Source organism: Bos grunniens, chromosome 24 (genome assembly GCF_055505025.1).
Source record: "Bos grunniens cultivar Pamir isolate PY7600 chromosome 24, Bosgru_T2T1.0, whole genome shotgun sequence".
In the NCBI taxonomy this organism is placed as follows: domain Eukaryota; kingdom Metazoa; phylum Chordata; class Mammalia; order Artiodactyla; family Bovidae; genus Bos; species Bos grunniens.
Window position 1 is genome coordinate 58462072 of NC_141188.1, and position 19006 is coordinate 58481077.

The 19006-nt window shown below is 41.4% G+C and overlaps 1 protein-coding gene across 6 annotated transcripts in view; it reads right to left on the reverse strand.

The window, feature by feature from the left end:
- Nucleotides 1-19006, reverse strand: part of ATP8B1 (ATPase phospholipid transporting 8B1) — a 112178-nt gene that overhangs the window by 2107 nt on the left and 91065 nt on the right. For 5 of the 6 annotated variants that reach the window (XM_086373593.1, XM_086373594.1, XM_086373595.1 and 2 more), the window contains 11 exons: nucleotides 17597-17709; nucleotides 15210-15374; nucleotides 14356-14467; nucleotides 13122-13197; nucleotides 10908-11040; nucleotides 10126-10414; nucleotides 5792-6015; nucleotides 4543-4626; nucleotides 3361-3606; nucleotides 2903-3041; nucleotides 753-883 (listed from right to left, as the gene is read on the reverse strand). In XM_086373593.1, the coding sequence (XP_086229719.1) occupies nucleotides 753-883; nucleotides 2903-3041; nucleotides 3361-3606; nucleotides 4543-4626; nucleotides 5792-6015; nucleotides 10126-10414; nucleotides 10908-11040; nucleotides 13122-13197; nucleotides 14356-14467; nucleotides 15210-15374; nucleotides 17597-17709 (1712 nt within the window). Of the gene's footprint in view, nucleotides 1-752; nucleotides 884-2902; nucleotides 3042-3360; nucleotides 3607-4542; nucleotides 4627-5791; nucleotides 6016-8885; nucleotides 9124-10125; nucleotides 10415-10907; nucleotides 11041-13121; nucleotides 13198-14355; nucleotides 14468-15209; nucleotides 15375-17596; nucleotides 17710-19006 lie in introns of those variants that run through there. The other variant, XM_086373597.1, reaches the window with a different exon arrangement.

The following is a 19006-nucleotide window of genomic DNA, read 5'->3' on the forward strand; positions in this document are numbered from 1 at the left end:
TCTGATGGAGATGGAGCTTATCCAGGTGCCCTCCTCTTCCTCACAGCTAAGCTCCTCCTAGGATGTGGACTCCACCCGCAGGGTGGGACCGATTGATTTCCCTTTGTTCTCGACTAGTCCAGGAATGGGCATGTGCCCTAATTCTGGCTCAGGAGACATGAAGGGAGTGTGCTGAGCCCTCCCCAAAGTCACCAGGCTCCTAAGGAAAGCTCCAGGAGAATCAGTCTCTGATCTTCCCCTGGGTACTGACAAGGATGCCGTGCCAGGAACTGCTGTAGCCATCTTTCAGAAAGATGAAGCAAACAGTGGAGACAGCAGAGGGGGGAGAGAGAAAGAAACCCAGCCGGCTGCTCATCGCCTGAGCCTGAAGCCTGTTCTGTGAGTGGAGGTGGTACGTTATCACTGAGTCCTTTTGAGCCCTATCTTCCTGATACTTGCAGCTCAAAGGATCCTGCTATAAGAGGTGACATTTGTCTTTAAATGGGAAAAAAATCCCAACCTGTATGCAGGGCAAAATACTAATAGTATAATTGCTAAATCGAGAGGGTAGATGTACATACTGTCCTTCCTACAAGCAAACAAAAATACCAACCCCAAAGGACTTATTTGCAAGGTGGAGTTAAAGAGAAGTAGTCCTAAAAACAGACCAAGCTTCCTAAGAGCTGAGACTTTTCAGGAAAGCTGCTTTGGAGAAACGCTCTGATTTCTGGGGGAGGCACTCCGAGTTAGGGGAAGTCTGTTTTTTTCTATACCTTATCGCTTTCCGATGGCCAGATGGTCATTGACAAGAAGCGAATGGCAACAACGGGCAGCAGGCACACAGCAACAGTCAGGATGATGGTCAACCAAATGTACGGCTGCCTCAGAGCATTTGAAGCTGTGCCTGGAAAAAGCAGAGGATGACTCACAATGGTCCTTTCATCCCAGGGCGGGGAGGCCATGGCTAATATTCCACAGTCCACAAATGGGTTCTCTCCGGTAAACTTTACAACCAGGTCGCCCTCCCCAGGACATCCCGTCAGCACTCAAGGAATGAGCATTTTAACCAGACTAAGCAAAGCAGAATTAGGAACATAAACTCTTTGGAACAAGGCAAATCTATATAAGTGACTAAATAAGGGGAAAGGTACATTTGTTGGCACTGAATTAATTAGAAATGCAAAAGTAGGCAATTTATACCTTTGGATTTTTTTTTTTTCAGGAACCTAAAAAAGCACTTTCCTATATATACCTATGGCTGATTCATGTTGATGTATGGCAGAAACCAACACAATATTGTAAAGCAATTATCCTTCGATTAAAAACAAATTTATTTTAAAAGCACTTTCCAATTTATACCTTTGGTTTGAAACCACATGTTAACAGCGGGCACTACTGTTTGTGGGTAAGCCTTATGCAGGTGTTTTATACAGATCATGCCATTTACTCATTTCTGAGAGGTGAGTATTGCTGTCTTTACTACATGAAGAAACCAAGCAGTGGAGAAGTATTAATAAAAAATTGGTCCAAGGTAACAGAACTAGCTATGCAACTCCTGAATTAAAATCCATATCCATCCAGCTAGAGCTTGGCTTTTTCTACTGAATTCGGCTTCTAGTTTTTTATGTCAGAGGAAGTAACAATTCAATTCTGTTAATACAACCAGGTAATCATATATACTACTTAATTTTACAACTGAGCCAAATTTGTCACAATATTTTCTGTACTTAATACTGTGAGTTTATAAAAATAATAGTGTTTATTTTTTAAATGTGGTTTTAACACTGATAAATGTGTATGGGTTTAAGAAACACTCCCTATGGGAATAGCCTAAGTAACTAGGTACTAAAAGTTTAGAACACAGTCACAGTAAGGAAGAACACAGACCCAAAAATGAGCTCAGTTCCAATAAGAAAAGGGTTATTACCACGTACGTGCTCAGTTGTGTCCAACTCTTTGTGACCTCATGTACTGTAGCCTGCCAGGCTGCTCTGTCCCTGGAATATTCCAGGCAAAAATACTAGAGTGAATTGCCATGCCCTCCTCCAGGGGAACTTGCGGACCCAAGGATCGAACCCACATTTCCTGCATCTCCTGCATTGCAGGTGGATTCTTACCACAGCTACTGCGTTTTATAACCAAACAACTGGTCATTTTAAAAAAATTCTTTTACAGGCAAACAAGTTTATGGGCATTTTTTTTTTCCATTTTGAATCCAAGCTACACTATCCATAGTAAGTTCATAAATTCTAATTTATGCTATTTATAAATTTTATGATATTAGTTCATTCTAACATTTGTCATACTTTATACAGCTGTAAACTATTGTTTTTCATAAGTTTACTTAGTGCTCTGTGCACATATTTCTGATGATACAATCCACTTTTAAGTTCTAGAATTCCATCAGAATTTCTTTTGCTAATTTAATATTCTTAGGTCTTTGGGTTATTTCCAATTTTTAAAAATAGTGTTGCAGTGATACAATCTTTGTACAGATTACCTTTCCAAAATTTGGTGTGTTTCATCTTAGGGTATATTCCTCATGTGGAAATACTAAATCAAAATGTACCCCCAAATTTATTATGTATTTCTAGGTAGTGTTTAGAAAAATTAAACCATCATACTATCAGCATGTACTATATTGGGAAACATGTATCCCTAGTTTCACAGTAACCTTCCAATATTAGATTTTATGGAAGAAATAAAAAGCACAGTTATAGCTTAAAGTTATTTTAATTTGCTTTCCTCCCATCATGTTACCCTGCTTCCAACCCACTAACCACCGTTCAGTCTCTACTCAGGACATTAATTTTTATTCGCAGTAATTCACACTTCATGTTTTTACTTAACCTGAAATTATGTCAGAATCTAAATTAATGACATTTTTCTATTTATTTATTTTTGGAATTTAGAAAATACCAACCTGTGAATTGAAATGCAGATGGAAAGAGAACATGTATCCCAGCACTATGAAAGTCAAACATGATGCCAAAATAAAGTGCAATGCTTCCAAAAATTGAAAAAGCATTCACAAAAGTCCAATAAGAAGTATCCAAGCCAATCTGTTGGGAAACCAGAGAAAAACAGAGCATTCATTTTGGGGAGTTAGCAAGAAATAAAGGATCTAAGGATTCTGAAAATAGAATTCAGCAATTTAGGCGTGATTTGGCTTCTGAACAATCAGAAGCTGCTCTTGGTTCAGGCAAGAAATAGGAAATACGTTTGTTATAAGGGATGAAAATAGCATTCATTCATACTTGCAGAGCGGCAGAGGCTCGGTTGGAGGGAGAGTGGGAGCCAGGCAGATGTGTCTGCTGGTCTACACACAGAGGTGGATGCAGTACCAGTAGGTCCTGGACACGGTCAGCTAAAGCCACATACCTGGAAGTTGACTGTTATTACGAGAGCAGAGGCAATCGTGACGGCGAAAGACTGGTAGTCCGAGGGCGCCTCTCCATCCTGCCCCATGGTCTGCATATAGGCTCCATAAGGTATGAAGAAGAGGACCAGCGAGGTTAAAGCCCCATGCAGCAAGCTGACGAAGAATTTCCTGTAGTTGAATAGCAAGTCTCTCTGTCCCACTATGTATAAGCTGGGGAAGCGGAGGCTCAGTTTGTCGCTCACATCCTTAAGGGGAAAACACGGAGTTGAGTGTACTGCCTGTCAGGATCGAAGAACTCAGATACATTCGTTACAACTTCTATCTCACAAAGAATTGCGACTTGTTAAGTTTTAGGAAGGCAGAAACTAAAGATAAATCCTGAATAATTTCATTGTGCAGACATCAGCTTCATTGCTGTGTTAGGTCGCTTCAGTTGTGTCCCACTCTTTGCAACGCCATGGACTGTAGGCTGCCAGGCTCCTCTGTCTGTGGCGTTCTCCAGGCAAGAATACTGGGGTGGGTAGCCATTCCCTTCTCCAGGGCATCTGCCTGACCCAGGGATTGAATCCAGGTCTCCCACATTGCAGGCAGATTCTTTACTGTCTGAGCCACCAGGGAAGTAGCCCACCGCTATTTGATATTTAATTTTGAGAGACTAGGTAAACTACTGGTTTCTACTTACAGAAAGCAAATTAGTAATGTTAAAAAAAAAAAGCATAGGAAGCCTATTTTTACCTCCTGAGAGATTATTGTTTCTCATTCTTTGAGAAAGCATTTTCACATTCATGATGAGCTAATTCCAGATTATTCTTTTTATTCTTTAAAGCAGCTTCTATAAAAATTGTAACGATAGAATGTAGATTTAATTGAACCAAGAAGTTTGGGGAGGTATTAAAATAATTTACTTTAAAAATATATAAGTCATTATCATAGAGACATTCTATATTGTTAGGTATCTAACAAGAAAACCTCAGCATCCAAAATGAGGATAACAAATTTGTTAATGGATTCAACCCAGGCACAGAAATCTTTTCTTACTATAAAACTAGAAGCACCTGACAGCAGAAATATAATAGGGCTCACTCAGAAAGAAGTGAAAACCAAGAGAAGACATTGAGATGTGTGCTTTGATACAGGTGCTCAGTCTGTGCAGAGCATCCCCGTCTGCACCGGGATCCTACCTGGTTGAGCAGCCCCATGAGGAGCACGGGCAGGCTGGAGTAGAGCACGTTGTAGAGGGTGATGAACCAGTCTTCGTACGCGGTCTGTGAGGGGATGACAGGGTCTGTGTGTCACTGACCAAGAAACATTGCCAGGCTAGTCCGTGCACATGCACCTGCCGTCTCAAAGCAGGGACATCCCCAGGGAGAGCCCCGCCCCCCTCCACCAGCTACACCCACAGTAGGCATGAGATTGTTTGGATGGAGTGGGCAGAATCAAAGGGCTTCTCATAGTCATCTCCCTCCTCAAATAAGTGGGGAAAAGAATCTGGTCTATTTGAAAAATGCTGGAAAACAAATCCATGTTCATCCTCTTTTACTAATGAATTAGGTTACATCCAACTGGTTCAAAAGTACATATGTACCATTCAAATTTGCTTTTATCTTGCTGGTTCAGCATTTCCAGTTAAACATTATCTAAAACATTTTGAATATAAGAAAGAGGCTTCTGAAAGGGATAAGCAAGACTGTGTACACACCAGCCCTCGGGGGGCTGGGGGAGGATCAGGATGGGTAGAGGAAACAGGCTGACTCAGCACCAGCATTGATGCATAGTCCTGCACAGAAGCAGGAAGAAGGTTCCAGTCTTGCTCAAGACCTCCTGGCCCAGTTTCTACATCGGCCCTCCTCTTATGCCAGTTGTCTGTGGCATAGCATCAAAGAGGTTTGGACAACCACAGGCACTGGCTTAGGCTCATATTTTACTGATGGTATTTTTCTGCCATATCACCAATTTAACATGTTAGATATGTTCCCACTCCTATTTCAGCAAAAGGTAAAAATTTAAAAACTAGCAGCAATGGAGACATAATGGGTCTATGATCACCTGAAATTTATATAATCCCTTTAGTCACAATATAATTTTATACTTGAATCTGAAGAGTTTGTTCAAAGCTGAACAATTTGTTATCACTATTCTTAAAGGTAAGATGACTTGGAAAAAAAAAAAAAAAACTAAGGTGAACGCAAAGACACACAAAAGTCAACAGGCCAGGAACAAATCCTGCCTTTTTTAAAGGCAAAGTAAGTTCAAAGCACCAGACACATTTTAGAAAATTCATAAACTTAATTGATCTATGTCTCAATTGTTAAGAGACACAGCATCAAAACTGTGAACATGGGAGGAAAAAATATAAATTTTTTTTCAAAAGTAGTTTTATCCATGTAAGAGAAGAGTGTTACTCATTTAATGATGATGGTGGTATATTACCTGTGCAGAGTACCCATTGAAGAAGGAGTACCAGAAATGAACCAAAGTAAATGCAAAGTTTTTATAGAAGAAGTATCGCAGGAACTTGCACATCCTTATGTAAGACCACCGGCCATGCACCAACAGCAGTCTCTGCAGGTATCTGAACTGTGCAAAGGAATAGTCACTGGACATGACCGCTTGCATGCCTTCTTGTCCACTTATTCCAACACCGATGTGGGCAGCTATGGGGTGAGGAAGCAGATACTGTGAGTCATAAGCTTATTTTAAAACAAAACATTGAGATGATAAAACTGTTTCTATGGCAATACAAAAAAAAAAAAAAACAATCTGACATTTATGAAACAATAAATGTGAAAGCTATTGCTCACAATCCTCTACACCCAACTTCTGAACTCAAAGTCACAGGTACAGGTTGCTACACAGAGCACATGGTTGGGCCTCCATAAATATTTGTGTAAGGATCTCAATGGGTGAGGAATTCCATTTGGATTATCTGCCCAGCTCATAAGCCATCCTTCCCAACCACAGGGCAAGCCCCAGGCACCCATGTACACACCATGTCTCCCTGCCTCCTTGGCCACAGCTGCGTCAGCCTTGGGCAGATATGTAATCTGTAGTAGTTACTATGAATTGGCTCTCATTCTTCATTCTAAAATTTTACTTTAATTAGAGGGGTGGGAAAGCAAATAAAACCCCTACATTGCTCAGACTCCCTTGCAGCTAGGTCCTCTGTGAATTAGGTTCCACTTGTTTGGCCCGACTTGTGACCTAGAAGCAGAAGTAGATGGGAGCCCAGCATCCCGTCCCTGTTTGCAATTCCTGCAACAGACTCCATATATCCATTCTCCAGCTTCCTGGATGCTGATAAACAACTGCAAGGGCTTCTCAACTGGATAGCTCTTCAGAGGAGCCTCAACTCCTCAAAACTCCTCTGGCAAGTGACTCAGACTTGGAGACACCACCTGGAACCAACCTTCCTCAGTCCATCCAGAATTTCTTTGAGCACCTAGTCCCCTGTATTAATCACTTCCTACTTTGAGTACCTATAGGGATTTGTTTCCCTCAGTCTCTCTTGGTGTTTTGGAATTAGGATTTGGGTGTGTTTGTCTGGAATGCTAGCATGTAAATTCTTGAGTTGTGGGATGGATATACTTCTTTCTGAGGCACTGAGAAAGTAATCTAGAAAAAGGATGCTGCTGATGGAAAAGATTGAGGGCAGGAGGAGAAGGGGATGACAGAGGATGAGATGGTTGGATGGCATCATCAACTTGATGGACATGGGTTTGGATGGACTCCAGGAGTTGGGGATGGACAGGGAGGCCTGGTGTGCTGCGGTTTGTGGGGTCGCAAAGAGTTGGACACGACTGAGCAACTGAACTGAACTGAGAGAAAGGATGAGAGAGACAGACCTGGGTTCTTGGTACTGCTTCTTGGTTCTAGTATTATCCAGAGGCCTGGGTCCTTGAGCAGCACATATTTGTAGCTTTCAAATTAGGTTTGTTTTTCTCATATGCTAACTAATTGTTCTCCAAGACTTGCAATCAAAAGTGTTTTAACTTAGATACTATTAAACTTTCAAAAGCTTATTCATGGCCCACTGAGACCTTAGGACGGACAGTCGTTTTAAGGGGAGGAAGGTTTCCAGAATGGATAAAAATAATAGTCCCAGTTTTATCCATCTTTCCAATAGTCATTAAATTATATGTTCCACTTAGAGAATTATGAGTTTGATCTAGGTCTTAAAAGTCATGGAAGACAAATAGTGAGATCATTTTGAGAACATGTGTTGGAGAACACAGTCTACTGTTGCTAAGACCCTGAGAAGTGTCTGCCAGTTCAGCAGCGTTTCCAGCTAAAAGAAGCTCCAAAACCCCTGCCCCAGTTGCAGAATACAAGGTCTGACAAGTTCGAGACAACACAGTGACTTGTCCAAAACCTCCATTTTTTAATAACACTCTGCAATTCTAAAAAAAAAAAGAATAAACTGCATCTCAATCAATATTTATGACCTCTTTCTAAACACATAAATAGTTCTTAATGACCAGTCATGGTTGCCAGACTGCTCTTTCCTACCAAACCATGGCCTTCTTTCCTGAACAAGTAACAGGGAAATGTTGTGATTCTTTCAGAGCCAAGGACGAGGCGCCCCTGTGCTAGGCTGTGACATCCTGGCCAGCCTCTGTGGTGCAGACCAAGGACAGTGTGTGAAGTGAACATTGCCACAGTTCACAGGGTGGCTCAAGGCAACTAGGCAGATGGACTTTATAAGGCCACACTGCTTGTGTTTTCCTGAAAACTAAATATAGACATCTAGATTTTCCTAAAGTTTCAGATGTGGTTTTAAATGCCTTCCAAGTAAATTGCTTCATAATTCCCTAACAAACTGATAGTTTCTTCCTGCCTCTTTAATGCCTCTTGTTCATTCTCAGGGTTTCAGCCAAGTAAAACACCACCTACCAGCCGTCTTCAGGCACAAAGAGGGGAGAGGGCAGCCCCTGAGGGTCCCTGGGCCCTTGCTAGGGGCACACTGGTAGAGTGCAATTCCCTCCACTTCTACGGGACTACACCACTAACCCTGAAACATTAGGAAATGGTCAGATTTTTTTAGATACTTAAATTCCACTGTACTTCTTTATAAACAATGATTTCTTTCTGTACCTTGTTCCTGATGTAGGTAAAACAGATAAGAGTCTTCACAAAGTTCAAAGAGGTACTTAACAATACTTGGATTAAGCTATGGACTTCCAAGGAGACCTGAGATTTTCTGACTCATCCCCAAAGGATGCCTCCTACACTATATACAAAAGCATCTACTATATAACACAGATTAATAAAATGCTTAAAACCACTTAAGAAAAAACAGTCTCTAGGAGATTCATCTATGCCAATTTCTGTGATCCCTTTTGCTATCAACTAGTGAACCCAGAGGGACAAAAGAGTTTTCAAGTCTCTCACATAATCAGATGGTAGGTCTGTAAGGGGATCCCCTTTCCCCAGTATCTATAAGTCTTCGTTATAACTGAAGAACTGAAGTAAGTAACTGTTTGAGTTACTTACTTTTTTGGCAGAGGCATTTATGTTAAGGTACATAATGGAAAACAAACTAGAACTAGCTGCAGAGGAAAGAAACATCTGATTCAGAGCAAGGAATGCCATTCGCACAGCAGGATGAGCATGAGCAAAACAGTGCAGAGAAATTAAACTGGTAGAGACCACAGACATACACGTGGTAAAGAAGCAAGAAGACGTACATCGTAGAGCCGACTTCTGTTGAGGAAGGTAAAGTTGGAATATTCTTAGTATATATCAAGGAGGAGGAGGAAGAGACTCTAAGGAAAGAAAGAGACGCATGAGTTACAAAATAGGCTGAATTCAAAGTCCAGTTATATACATAATGCGTTTAAGCTACCCAGCACTGCAGGACATGTGCATACATGCCATGGATTATTCATCTAAATAATATCACAAACCTAGAGGTGACATCAGAGACAATTTTCTTATTCTCAAATGAGAAAGCTGATGCCTGAGCATGAACCCAGGGTGACACAGCGTGTTGGTATTAGGATGAAGGCAAGTATTCAGATCTCATTCAGGCATTTTCACTATAAGATACCCCTTACAAGTTCTATAGGGAAACAAAAGGACCAGGATTCAGACATATTGCTGTGGATTTGGTTCCGAATGCTTTAATACCAGCAAAACTGTTTCCACAAGATAGGAGTCAATCCTTTCATTTGAGTGAACTCCGGGAGTCGGTGATGGACAGGGAGGCCTGGCGTGCTACAATTCATGGGGTCGCAAAGAGTCGGACACGACTGAGCGACTGAACTGAACCGAGGGTCCTCCAAAAGGTAAAAAGACCTTGGGAGGTCAGGAGAATGCTGTGGCCACATTGGAACTTTGCTTCAATGCCAGGTGTGTTACTCTGAGCTCACACGAGGTCACCCAATGGTGAAGTTCAACAATTTACCAAGAGCAAGAAGAAAGCCCCAGAAAACAATGCTTAGGTGTGGGAGAGTAATATTCCCCAAACAAATAACAGAATTCAACAATTTATGCCAACCTCAGCAGAGATTTTTGCAAAACTTATTCTATAGTAGGGTTTTCAATAAACCCTAAAGAAATACAGGAGGGGAAGCAGCAAGAGAAAATGAAAAACCAAATCCAAACATATGCAATAGAAGGAAACAAGGATAAGGTCGCCCACATGAAACTCATCTACTACTGGGCTAGCTAAAAAGTTTGTGTGGGTTTTTCCATTAGACGCTGTGGGAAAATCTGATCAAGCTTTTCGGCCCGTTTGGCCAAGCTGGCCCGTGGGCGAGACTCACTTTTGATCATGTTGACGTCGTTGGCGCCGTCCCCGATGGCCAGCGTGATGGCCTTCTTGTAGCGCTTCACCAGGTCCACCACCATGGCCTTCTGCTTGGGGGTGACGCGGCAGCAGATGACCGCGCTGCACTCGCAGGCCAGGTCCACAAAGTTCTGCTGCTGCTGCTCCTTCCTCACCTCCAGCTTCCTCATGCTCTGCGTCCGCAGTCGCTGCTCTTCTTCTGTCCTGGGGAACTTCAGCTTCGGAATCTTACTTCTCTTGGACTTTTTCTCAAGAAGGATTTCATTCTGTGAAATTAAGGAGGGGAAAAGATCACAGTCTGTTTGGGATTTTATATCAAGAGTGCCATTCCCAAGATTTTAATCATCTGAGGGATATTTCTGGGCCTACGTTACTGATGATACTGTTCTGATTATAAAATATTTACTATAAAATTACAGAAAATTTTAAAATGTACAGTGGAGAAAATTAAAATTTTCTGTTAGTTGACAAACTAGTAGTAACCACTGCTACCAGTTTATATCATATAATAATAATATTACATATAATATATGATCATATGTAGCATATACATATCATAATATTATATATATCATATATTATTGTATGTATCACTTATTTTATGTATTATATAATATTAACTCTCAGGCTTAGGAAATTGCCCTTTCATTTACAGGCTAACAGATTTTAACATTGGTAATTAATATGAAACCGTCTAAAATTTGTTCAGGATGACCTGCTTTAGTTTGAGCCAAAGGGAGAGATGCTAATGATACATACCAACCAAGAACCAGTGATTATTAAGGCACGGTTTCCACCAGATGGGAAAAAAGGTTCATACACTTGGGGTACGAATTTTGCATAGACTCCCCCTCTGTTCCTCTGGTTTTCCATCCTTGTATGAAGAAGAGCACTGGGGAAAAATTTAAGTGTGTATAAGACCATGAACACACCCTTGATTGGGAGATAATTTTGACATATAATCTTTTAAAAATAACAATAAAAACACATTAGCATAAAAGTTATCATCTTTAACTATACGAGTATACAGTTCAGTAGTAGTATGTATATTCACATTGCTAATCTCCAGAACTTTTTCATCTTTCAATACTCATTAAATAACAACTCCCTGTTTCCCCTTCCCCCAGCCCCTGGTAACCACCACTTGACTTTCCATTTCTATGAATATGACCACCCCAGGTAACTCACATAATGGAATCATACAGTACATGCCTTTTTGTAATTGGTTTATTTCAGTTAATTAGTGGCTCATTTCACTGTTCTCAAGGTTCATTCATGTTGTAGCACTTGTCAAAACGGTCTTCCTTTTTAAAGCTGAATAACACCCTTTCCGTCGGAGCCACTAGGAAAGCCCACCATTCCACCGTGTGGATATACCACGTTTCGTTTGTCCATTCATCCGTCAGTGAGCCCTTAGGTGCTCCCACCTCTTGGCTATTGTGATCAATGCCACTGTGAACGTGGGTTTGCAGATCTCTCTTCATGTCCCTGCTCTTCATTCGCTGGGATATGTATATAGAAGTGGGACTGCTGGATCATGATAATTCTATTTTAAAATGCTTTGAGGAATCATCATACTGTTTTCCACAGTGACTGCACCATTTTATATTCACCAGCAGTGCACAAAGTTTCCAATTTCCCATATACTTGTACAAACACTTTTTTCTGTGTTTTTAAAATAGTAGTCATCCTAAATCAATGTTAAGTGAAACTGTGGTTTTAATTTGCATTTCTTTAGTGATTAGTGATGTTGAGCATTATTTCATATGCTTATCGGCCATTTATATGTCTCTTTGGAGAAATAGCTATTCAAGCCTTTTGCCCATTTTTTTAAATCAAGTGACATATAATGTTACTAAGTCTTGATTCCTCTACCACAGAGGCACCATGTTCTGGGTACTTTATTAATTTGCCAAAGGTGGCTAAAAGAAGATACAGTTGAAAATGTGTTCACAAGCAACAGAAGGAAGGCAACCCTGATCAGAATTATAATATGGGATGAACCCTAGTGTGCTATCAACAGTGATCACTGTTGGGCAGGAAAAATACCTTATTTCCACATAAAGTTACGTCTGCCTTTGAGTTATTCTCGTGCTTTCTATCAACAAGTTATTGAGAAGACCACATACAGCTCATATGAAAGTGAGGCATGGAATCCTGGAGTAAAAGGGACTGTAAGTACCCAATCTCTTCATGTTAACAAACAGGGAAATTAAGTCTGAGAGATATTGTGATTTGCCTGCAACAAGTTGATGGGAAGAATGCAACGAGGACTCAGGTCTCCTAACTCTCAGCCAGGATTTTCCGTCTTACATGCATAGAGCCTTTAGTCTTCACCTTCAAGAACGGGTTTCTCAGCCTTGGCACTCCTGATTCTTTGTTATATGTGGCTGTTACAGATACTGTAGGATGCTTCGCAGCACCCCTGGCCACTACCCCACTAGAAGCCAGGAGCACCCCTCCTTCCCCCTGCGACAACCAAAGATGTCTTCAGACATCACCAGATGTTCCCAAGGGCAGAGTCCCTACCTCCCCCACCCAACTTGAGAACCACTGCACTAGGAGATCTGGTAGCTATTGTTCTTTTTCCACATTAACTTCTCATTTTCAAGTTGAAAATAAGGAGTGATCAAGACAAATCACTAAAGGCTGGAAGAGAAAAAATATGAAATCTAATTCATAATTAGTGATATCTCAAGCCCACTTCCTTTTTCAGCAGGCAAGCGCTGAGGGCTTGCAAGAAATACAGAAAAACAGCCCCTGAAAAGGCAAAGAAGGCCTCAAGTTTCGCTACAACAGAAGGTTGAAGTGTGGTGTCTTGGAGCTGCCTATTGTCTCCTGTTTCACTTAAACTTGAGGAAACTGTCGCAAGGGACACGTTCTAGCTCCATCTCTCTGAATCTGTGTCTACTGTCCAGTCTTGTTTTTATAAAAATGAGACGTTACATATTCTCACTGCAGGCCCTTACTCACCTGATATCTTCCCCATAGCAGATAGTGGTATCTTCAGTAAGAAGTTCACAGGCAAATCCTATATTTTCAGCAGTTTCTACAATAGAAAAAAATGAAGCCAAATGTCACTCCTACTGATGAATTTAATAATGGGCTTCATCTAGTACCAACTTTTTCAATTAATAAAACAACCAGATTCAATCAAATACACTTTTTGATTTTTTTTTTTTTTATAGCAATGTCTAGACATCACTAAAGGAAACAAATCCTTTTCTCTGTAATAAGTCTAATAAGCCAACGTCTGGTCAAGATGTTTTTAATAATGAAATGTAATATCAAATGTGTAAGCTGGTTATTTAATAAAATCAATGTTCATTGAAATACTGAACACATCTAGTTCATGTGGTTTAATCTGGGTCGGAAAGATCCCCTGGAGAAAGGAATGGCAACCCGCTCCAGTATTCTCGCCTGGAGAATTCCATGGAGAGGAGTCTGGTGGGCTACAGTCCAGGGGGTCGCAGAGTCGGACAGGACTGAGTGACTCACACACACACACAAGGTGGGAAGGGTAGCCATTTCCACAACCCTCACATGTGGCTCCTACTGGACATTTTCCCCCCTTTTCCACCCCCACCCCCACTTGTTTGAGGTCGGGACTTAATTCCTTAGCTTATCAGAATGTGTAATCCACCAACAATGTCAGGATAAGACAAATGATCTAGTTTCCCATGGAAGGCTTCTGGAGTGAAAAAATCGACAGAAACGATAACACAACAATCAACTCCTTGTTGAGCTCTGAATTTAAAAATTAGAATCTTCCCGTGGGGATAACATTACAATTTTCAAGCAATAAAAGAGGGAAGAAAACCAAAGCTCTGTTGAGCATGTTACGCTCTTCTGCTCTCTGCCCAACAGACGGTACAGGGCTGGGAGGACAGAAGGGCCCGGAGAGCTGGCCCTTGGAGGACGGGAGCCCGTGTCGGGCAGAGATAGAAGACCGAAGACAGCCAGCAGGACACGAGCAGGAGCTCAGTTACGAGGAGGAGACTCTGCCAACGAGGGAGTTTCAGGAAGGAGGCAGCCGGGGCGGGCTGGAGCAACACAGAAGGATTTCTTACGGAAAGCATCTCTGCCCAAGGGAAACAGATGGTGCTTGTGCAGGATGCGAAGTCTGAGAAGGTCCCCTTGAGCAGGGGAGACAGGAGCTATGGATATTTGTGAATTAACAGATAGGCTTCCCTGCAAACTGACTCACCCTTTTTGTCTCCAGTGAGCACCCAGATCTTAATGTCAGCTTTTGAAAGTTTTGAAATGGTTTCTGGGACTCCATCTTGCAGCTTGTCTTCAATAGCTGTTGCTCCTAATAGCTGGAATGTACATTCACAGAAAGGAATTAGCACATAAGCCAAAAATGTTCTGTATTTGCAGTCGGCCAACCTGTAAAAAGCAGATGGGCTAAATACACCCCAGCTGCTGTGCTACAGGGGCCAGCGGCTGGCATTAACTGGGAAGGCTGCCGTGTTCCACATTCACCAAAAACCAAGCAGCCAAAGTCTTTTTTCTTACAGTAATTCACCAAGACAAAAATGTAAGTACCAATCAAGGACATTAAAAATATATAATATTGTTGTGTGTATACTACTTTACATGGATACAAACCAATTTCTTTTGCTAAAGGTCAGTGCTTACTATCTGTTGAACATTTCCTTTTCATCAAAACTCTACAAGCAATAAGTAGTAAACTTTGGAAAGTCTCTACAAATGGCTTATTTTTCTTATTTCAAGATTTTGCACAACATAAATCATCTCAGTAATTCTCATAGTGTAATAAGTATATGCTGGCTTATTATTGTATAAAATGAATTTTAATAAGTGATATAAAAATAATAGAATCCGAATCTCATAGTGTTTTGTCTTTTGTTTTCTCATAATGGCAACTGCTATTTTGCTTGCTGAAAAAAATTCAAATGACTGAGTTCCACTGTACCGGTTTCAAATACTGCAGTTTGAATTATATTTCAAGAGTGAGATTAAAAATGAATAAAACTTAATAAGATCTCCAATTCTGTTCAGAATATCAAGGGGAAAGTTACAAAGGTTAAAACTCACAATTAAATCTTTTTCAATCTCCTCATATACTTTATCCAGAGCTTCATCCCGGTTGGTTGAGGCTATACTGGCAGCCATAAACTTTTTATTCCATTCTTCAAACTCTTTTTCTTCAATTTCCTTATAGCAAAGGCACAGTGTTCTAAGAGTCTCATTGGCAAAGATCTGTTTAATTTAAAAGACAATCCAACCACCCAAAGAACAGTTATTTTTATGTAAGTTTGAAATCTCATTTTGCAGTAATATAATAAGATCATTTAAAAAGAGACTGTGAAATGATTCTGTACACATACATTCCATAGAGGAGAGTAAACAAATATTAATACTTTGTTTTCCTAAGAATTCTCAAAATCTTAGGACTGTTTATTTATAGTTCTCTAATTAAAGGGAATAGTATAACTCTCTGGTAAATCAAGTCATGAGAATGAACAAAAACCCCTTGACAACTAAGAAAATAAGAGATCAAGGATGCTGCCTTGTGGTAAAAGGTTTTGTGAACCAGACCTGACAACTTTACAATTTGTTCCCACAAACAGTTACAGGTTCAAAGACTACGAACTCTCACCCAAGCCTTAGTCCCTCAAACCAATTCTCAAAGACACGTGCCATGGTTAAAGCTGAGATAAAACATTTTCATTAAAAAGAGTATGTAAAGTTTAATCATGGCGAACAGATTTAAGCCATTTTAAAATAGCTAAAATGTGAACCAGTAAAAATGTTTCATTATTTCACAGTCACATCTTGTCGGTCAAAATAGCAGAACAGGTTCGCCCAAGTAAGGGTTTGCTTTCAAAGACTGGCAAGTTCTGCATGTATTTGATTAGACCACCCTCATGCAAATTCTCATGAGGAACTACCCACTGTAACTGCTTCAGCAACACACATATAACCTTAAAATGTAACCCCATCTAGGAAACAACATATTCAGCAGACTTTTTCTGAAGGATCTTTGGCCCCCAAACTCAGACCCTTCAAGTGGAGGGGGAAAAGACCCCTTTATTGAGCACTGACTAAGTGCTGGGGACTGTGCAAGTTGCTCCATGTGTGAACTATCCCCATGCGGGGATAGTTCAGTTCAGTTCAGTCACTCAGTCGTGTCCGACTCTTTGCAACCCCACAAACCGCAGCAATCCAGGCCTCCCTGTCCATCACCAACTCCTGGAGTCCACCCAAACCCATGTCCATTGAGTCGGTGATACCATCCAGCCATCTCATCCTCTGTCGTCCCCTTCTCTTCCTGACCTCAATCTTTCTCAGCATCAGGGTCTTTTCAAATGACTCAGCTCTCTGCATGAGGTGGCCAAAGTATTGGAGTTTCAGCTTCAACATCAGTCCTTCCAATGAACACCCAGGACTGATCTCCTTTAGGATGGACTGGTTGGATCTCCTTGCAGTCCGAGGGACTCTCAAGAGTCTTCTCCAACACCACAGTTCAAAAGCATCAATTCTTTGGCGCTCAGCTTTCTTTATAGTCCAACTCTCACATCCATACATGACCACTGGAAAAACCATAGCCTTGACTACACAGACCTTTGTTGACAAAGTAATGTCTCTGCTTTTTAATATGCTGTATAGGTTGGTCATAACTTTCCTTCCAAGGAGTAAGTGTCTTTTAATTTCATGGCTGCAATCACCATCTGCAGTGATTTTGGAGCCCAGAAAAATAAAGTCAGCCACTGTTTCCACTGTTTCCCCATCTATTTGCCATGAAGTGATGGGACCGGGGATAGTTCATACTGGCAATTAATGATTCACCCTCCAGGCTTCATTGCCATCATTATATAAAAACAAAACAATATGAGGGTGGGCATACAATTCTCAGATTTCCAGAAGCATTCTGAAAAACGGCAGTATCCCTGAACCAAGCACGTGTGCGTGCTTAGTTCCTCACCCGTGTCCGACTCTCTTGCGCCCACACCATCCCCTAAAATAGCGAGTTTGAAGTAACAAAGACCAAACTGATTCTCTAACAAAGACATTGATTATCCAGTGGACTGCTTTCTCATGTCCCATCCTATAGGAATGTTCTCTCGACTTCACTGTACACAGGACACTGGAATTCTTGGAGGCCACAGAGATACTGAGACGAGAGCACAGGATGGTTATGTAACTTGCTTAAGGTCCCCGGAAGAAAGACCAGCCTTTCTCCTGGGTCAGTCCTGCAGGTCCTGCCAACCTAGATGCACTGAGCTCGTTTCCTAGGAAGTCAGCCTCTGTGGCAGAATCAGAACCAGCCTGCCATATTCCTACTTGGGTGCTCTTTCCACTCAACTACGCCAAGACAGCAGAAGGGTCAACAGGTAGCACAAAGCTTTCACTCCAGCTTCAGAGATAGTACCAGAAAGGAAGTTTGCAATCCGCGGCATAAAGAGTGAAGTGAGACTTACATCCAGGGCGTCCTGCGTTTCTTGTTTCATAGGGCTCGTTTGATGTAACCGTTCGTAAATCACAGTGTCGGCCCCCTTACAGTAAAGCCTGATATTGCCTTCTGGGGTTCTTACTAGTAAAAAGTAAGAGAGAGAAGGAAAAGCCAATAACCAAGTTAATGTTTGATTTCTTAAGAAAACTATACAGTTAATCTTCTGAACGGTTACAGTGCTAATCATTCCTAATTAGTTTAAAATAAGCAATGGACCTAGAAAAATGTTGCTCTCAACAATTGGTAAGCCTACATAGAATGTAATAGTGAAATAAATATGAAAAGATTCCTTTAGCCAGCTCAGTTTTCATACGCTTGCTTATTCTTTGAGCAAATACTTATTGGCTCCCTACTGTGTGTTGGGTTTTTCCATGTAGACATCTTGGTCCATGCCAGCCAGTAGAAACCCTTCTTATCTATAAATCCACAACACTCACTGCCTTTAATTCTCAGACCATTAACATGACTCCTCATGACCATTTTCTCGGCTTTTTTGATCTCTGAAGTACTTTAATTGCATTACGTGTCTCACCACTAACTAGATTTTAAGTTCTTTTAAGGTATTCGCCAGGCATGATCATCAGCCCAGATCAGTGTTAGGCCCACAGGAAGCACTCAGTAAAAATGAGACTAATCATTTAATTCAGTAATAGTATCAGTAAGATGAGACTAAATCAGGAAGCAGCTAAACTTTTATATTGGTTAAAAAGTGAATCTCTATTCCTGCCCTGCAAACAGAACAGGCTTGTGGGCGTGGTGGAGGAGAGGAGAGGAGAGGAGGGGAGGGGAGGGGAGGGGCGGGGCGGGGAGGGTGGGAGGAAGCGGGGGCAGCAGGTGTGCAACGAGCAGTTTGGGGGAACCTGCTGCACAGCACAGGAAGCTCAGCTGTGCGCAGCCCTCATTGGGCGGGAGGGCAGGATGGGAGGCAGGCCCAGAGGAGGGATATACATACACTTACGGCTGAGTCACACTGTTGTACAGCAGAAACTAGCACAACATTGTAAACCGCTTATACTCCAATTAAAAAATAAAAATTAAAAAGTCAGTCTCATGGTGGAAAATCTTACAGACGTCACTTAACCAAGTGATCCAAGCTGATGTGACCTGCAATCATGTACCTTCTGATATGCTGTGCTGGGAAGGACCCGGCACCGATCTAGGTACCCTTCCTGCCAACAGGGCACCATCTACATCTAGTCATGAGGGAACATCAGACAGACCCAAACTGAGGGACTCTCCGCAAGGTGACAGCCCTGTGCTTTTCAAAAATGTCAGTGTGCAGAAGATCAAAATCAGGTTGTGGAACTCTCACAGAATAAAGGAGACCAGTGTAATGATCACTGAATGCAGTGTGGCATCTTGGGTAGAGTCCTGAATC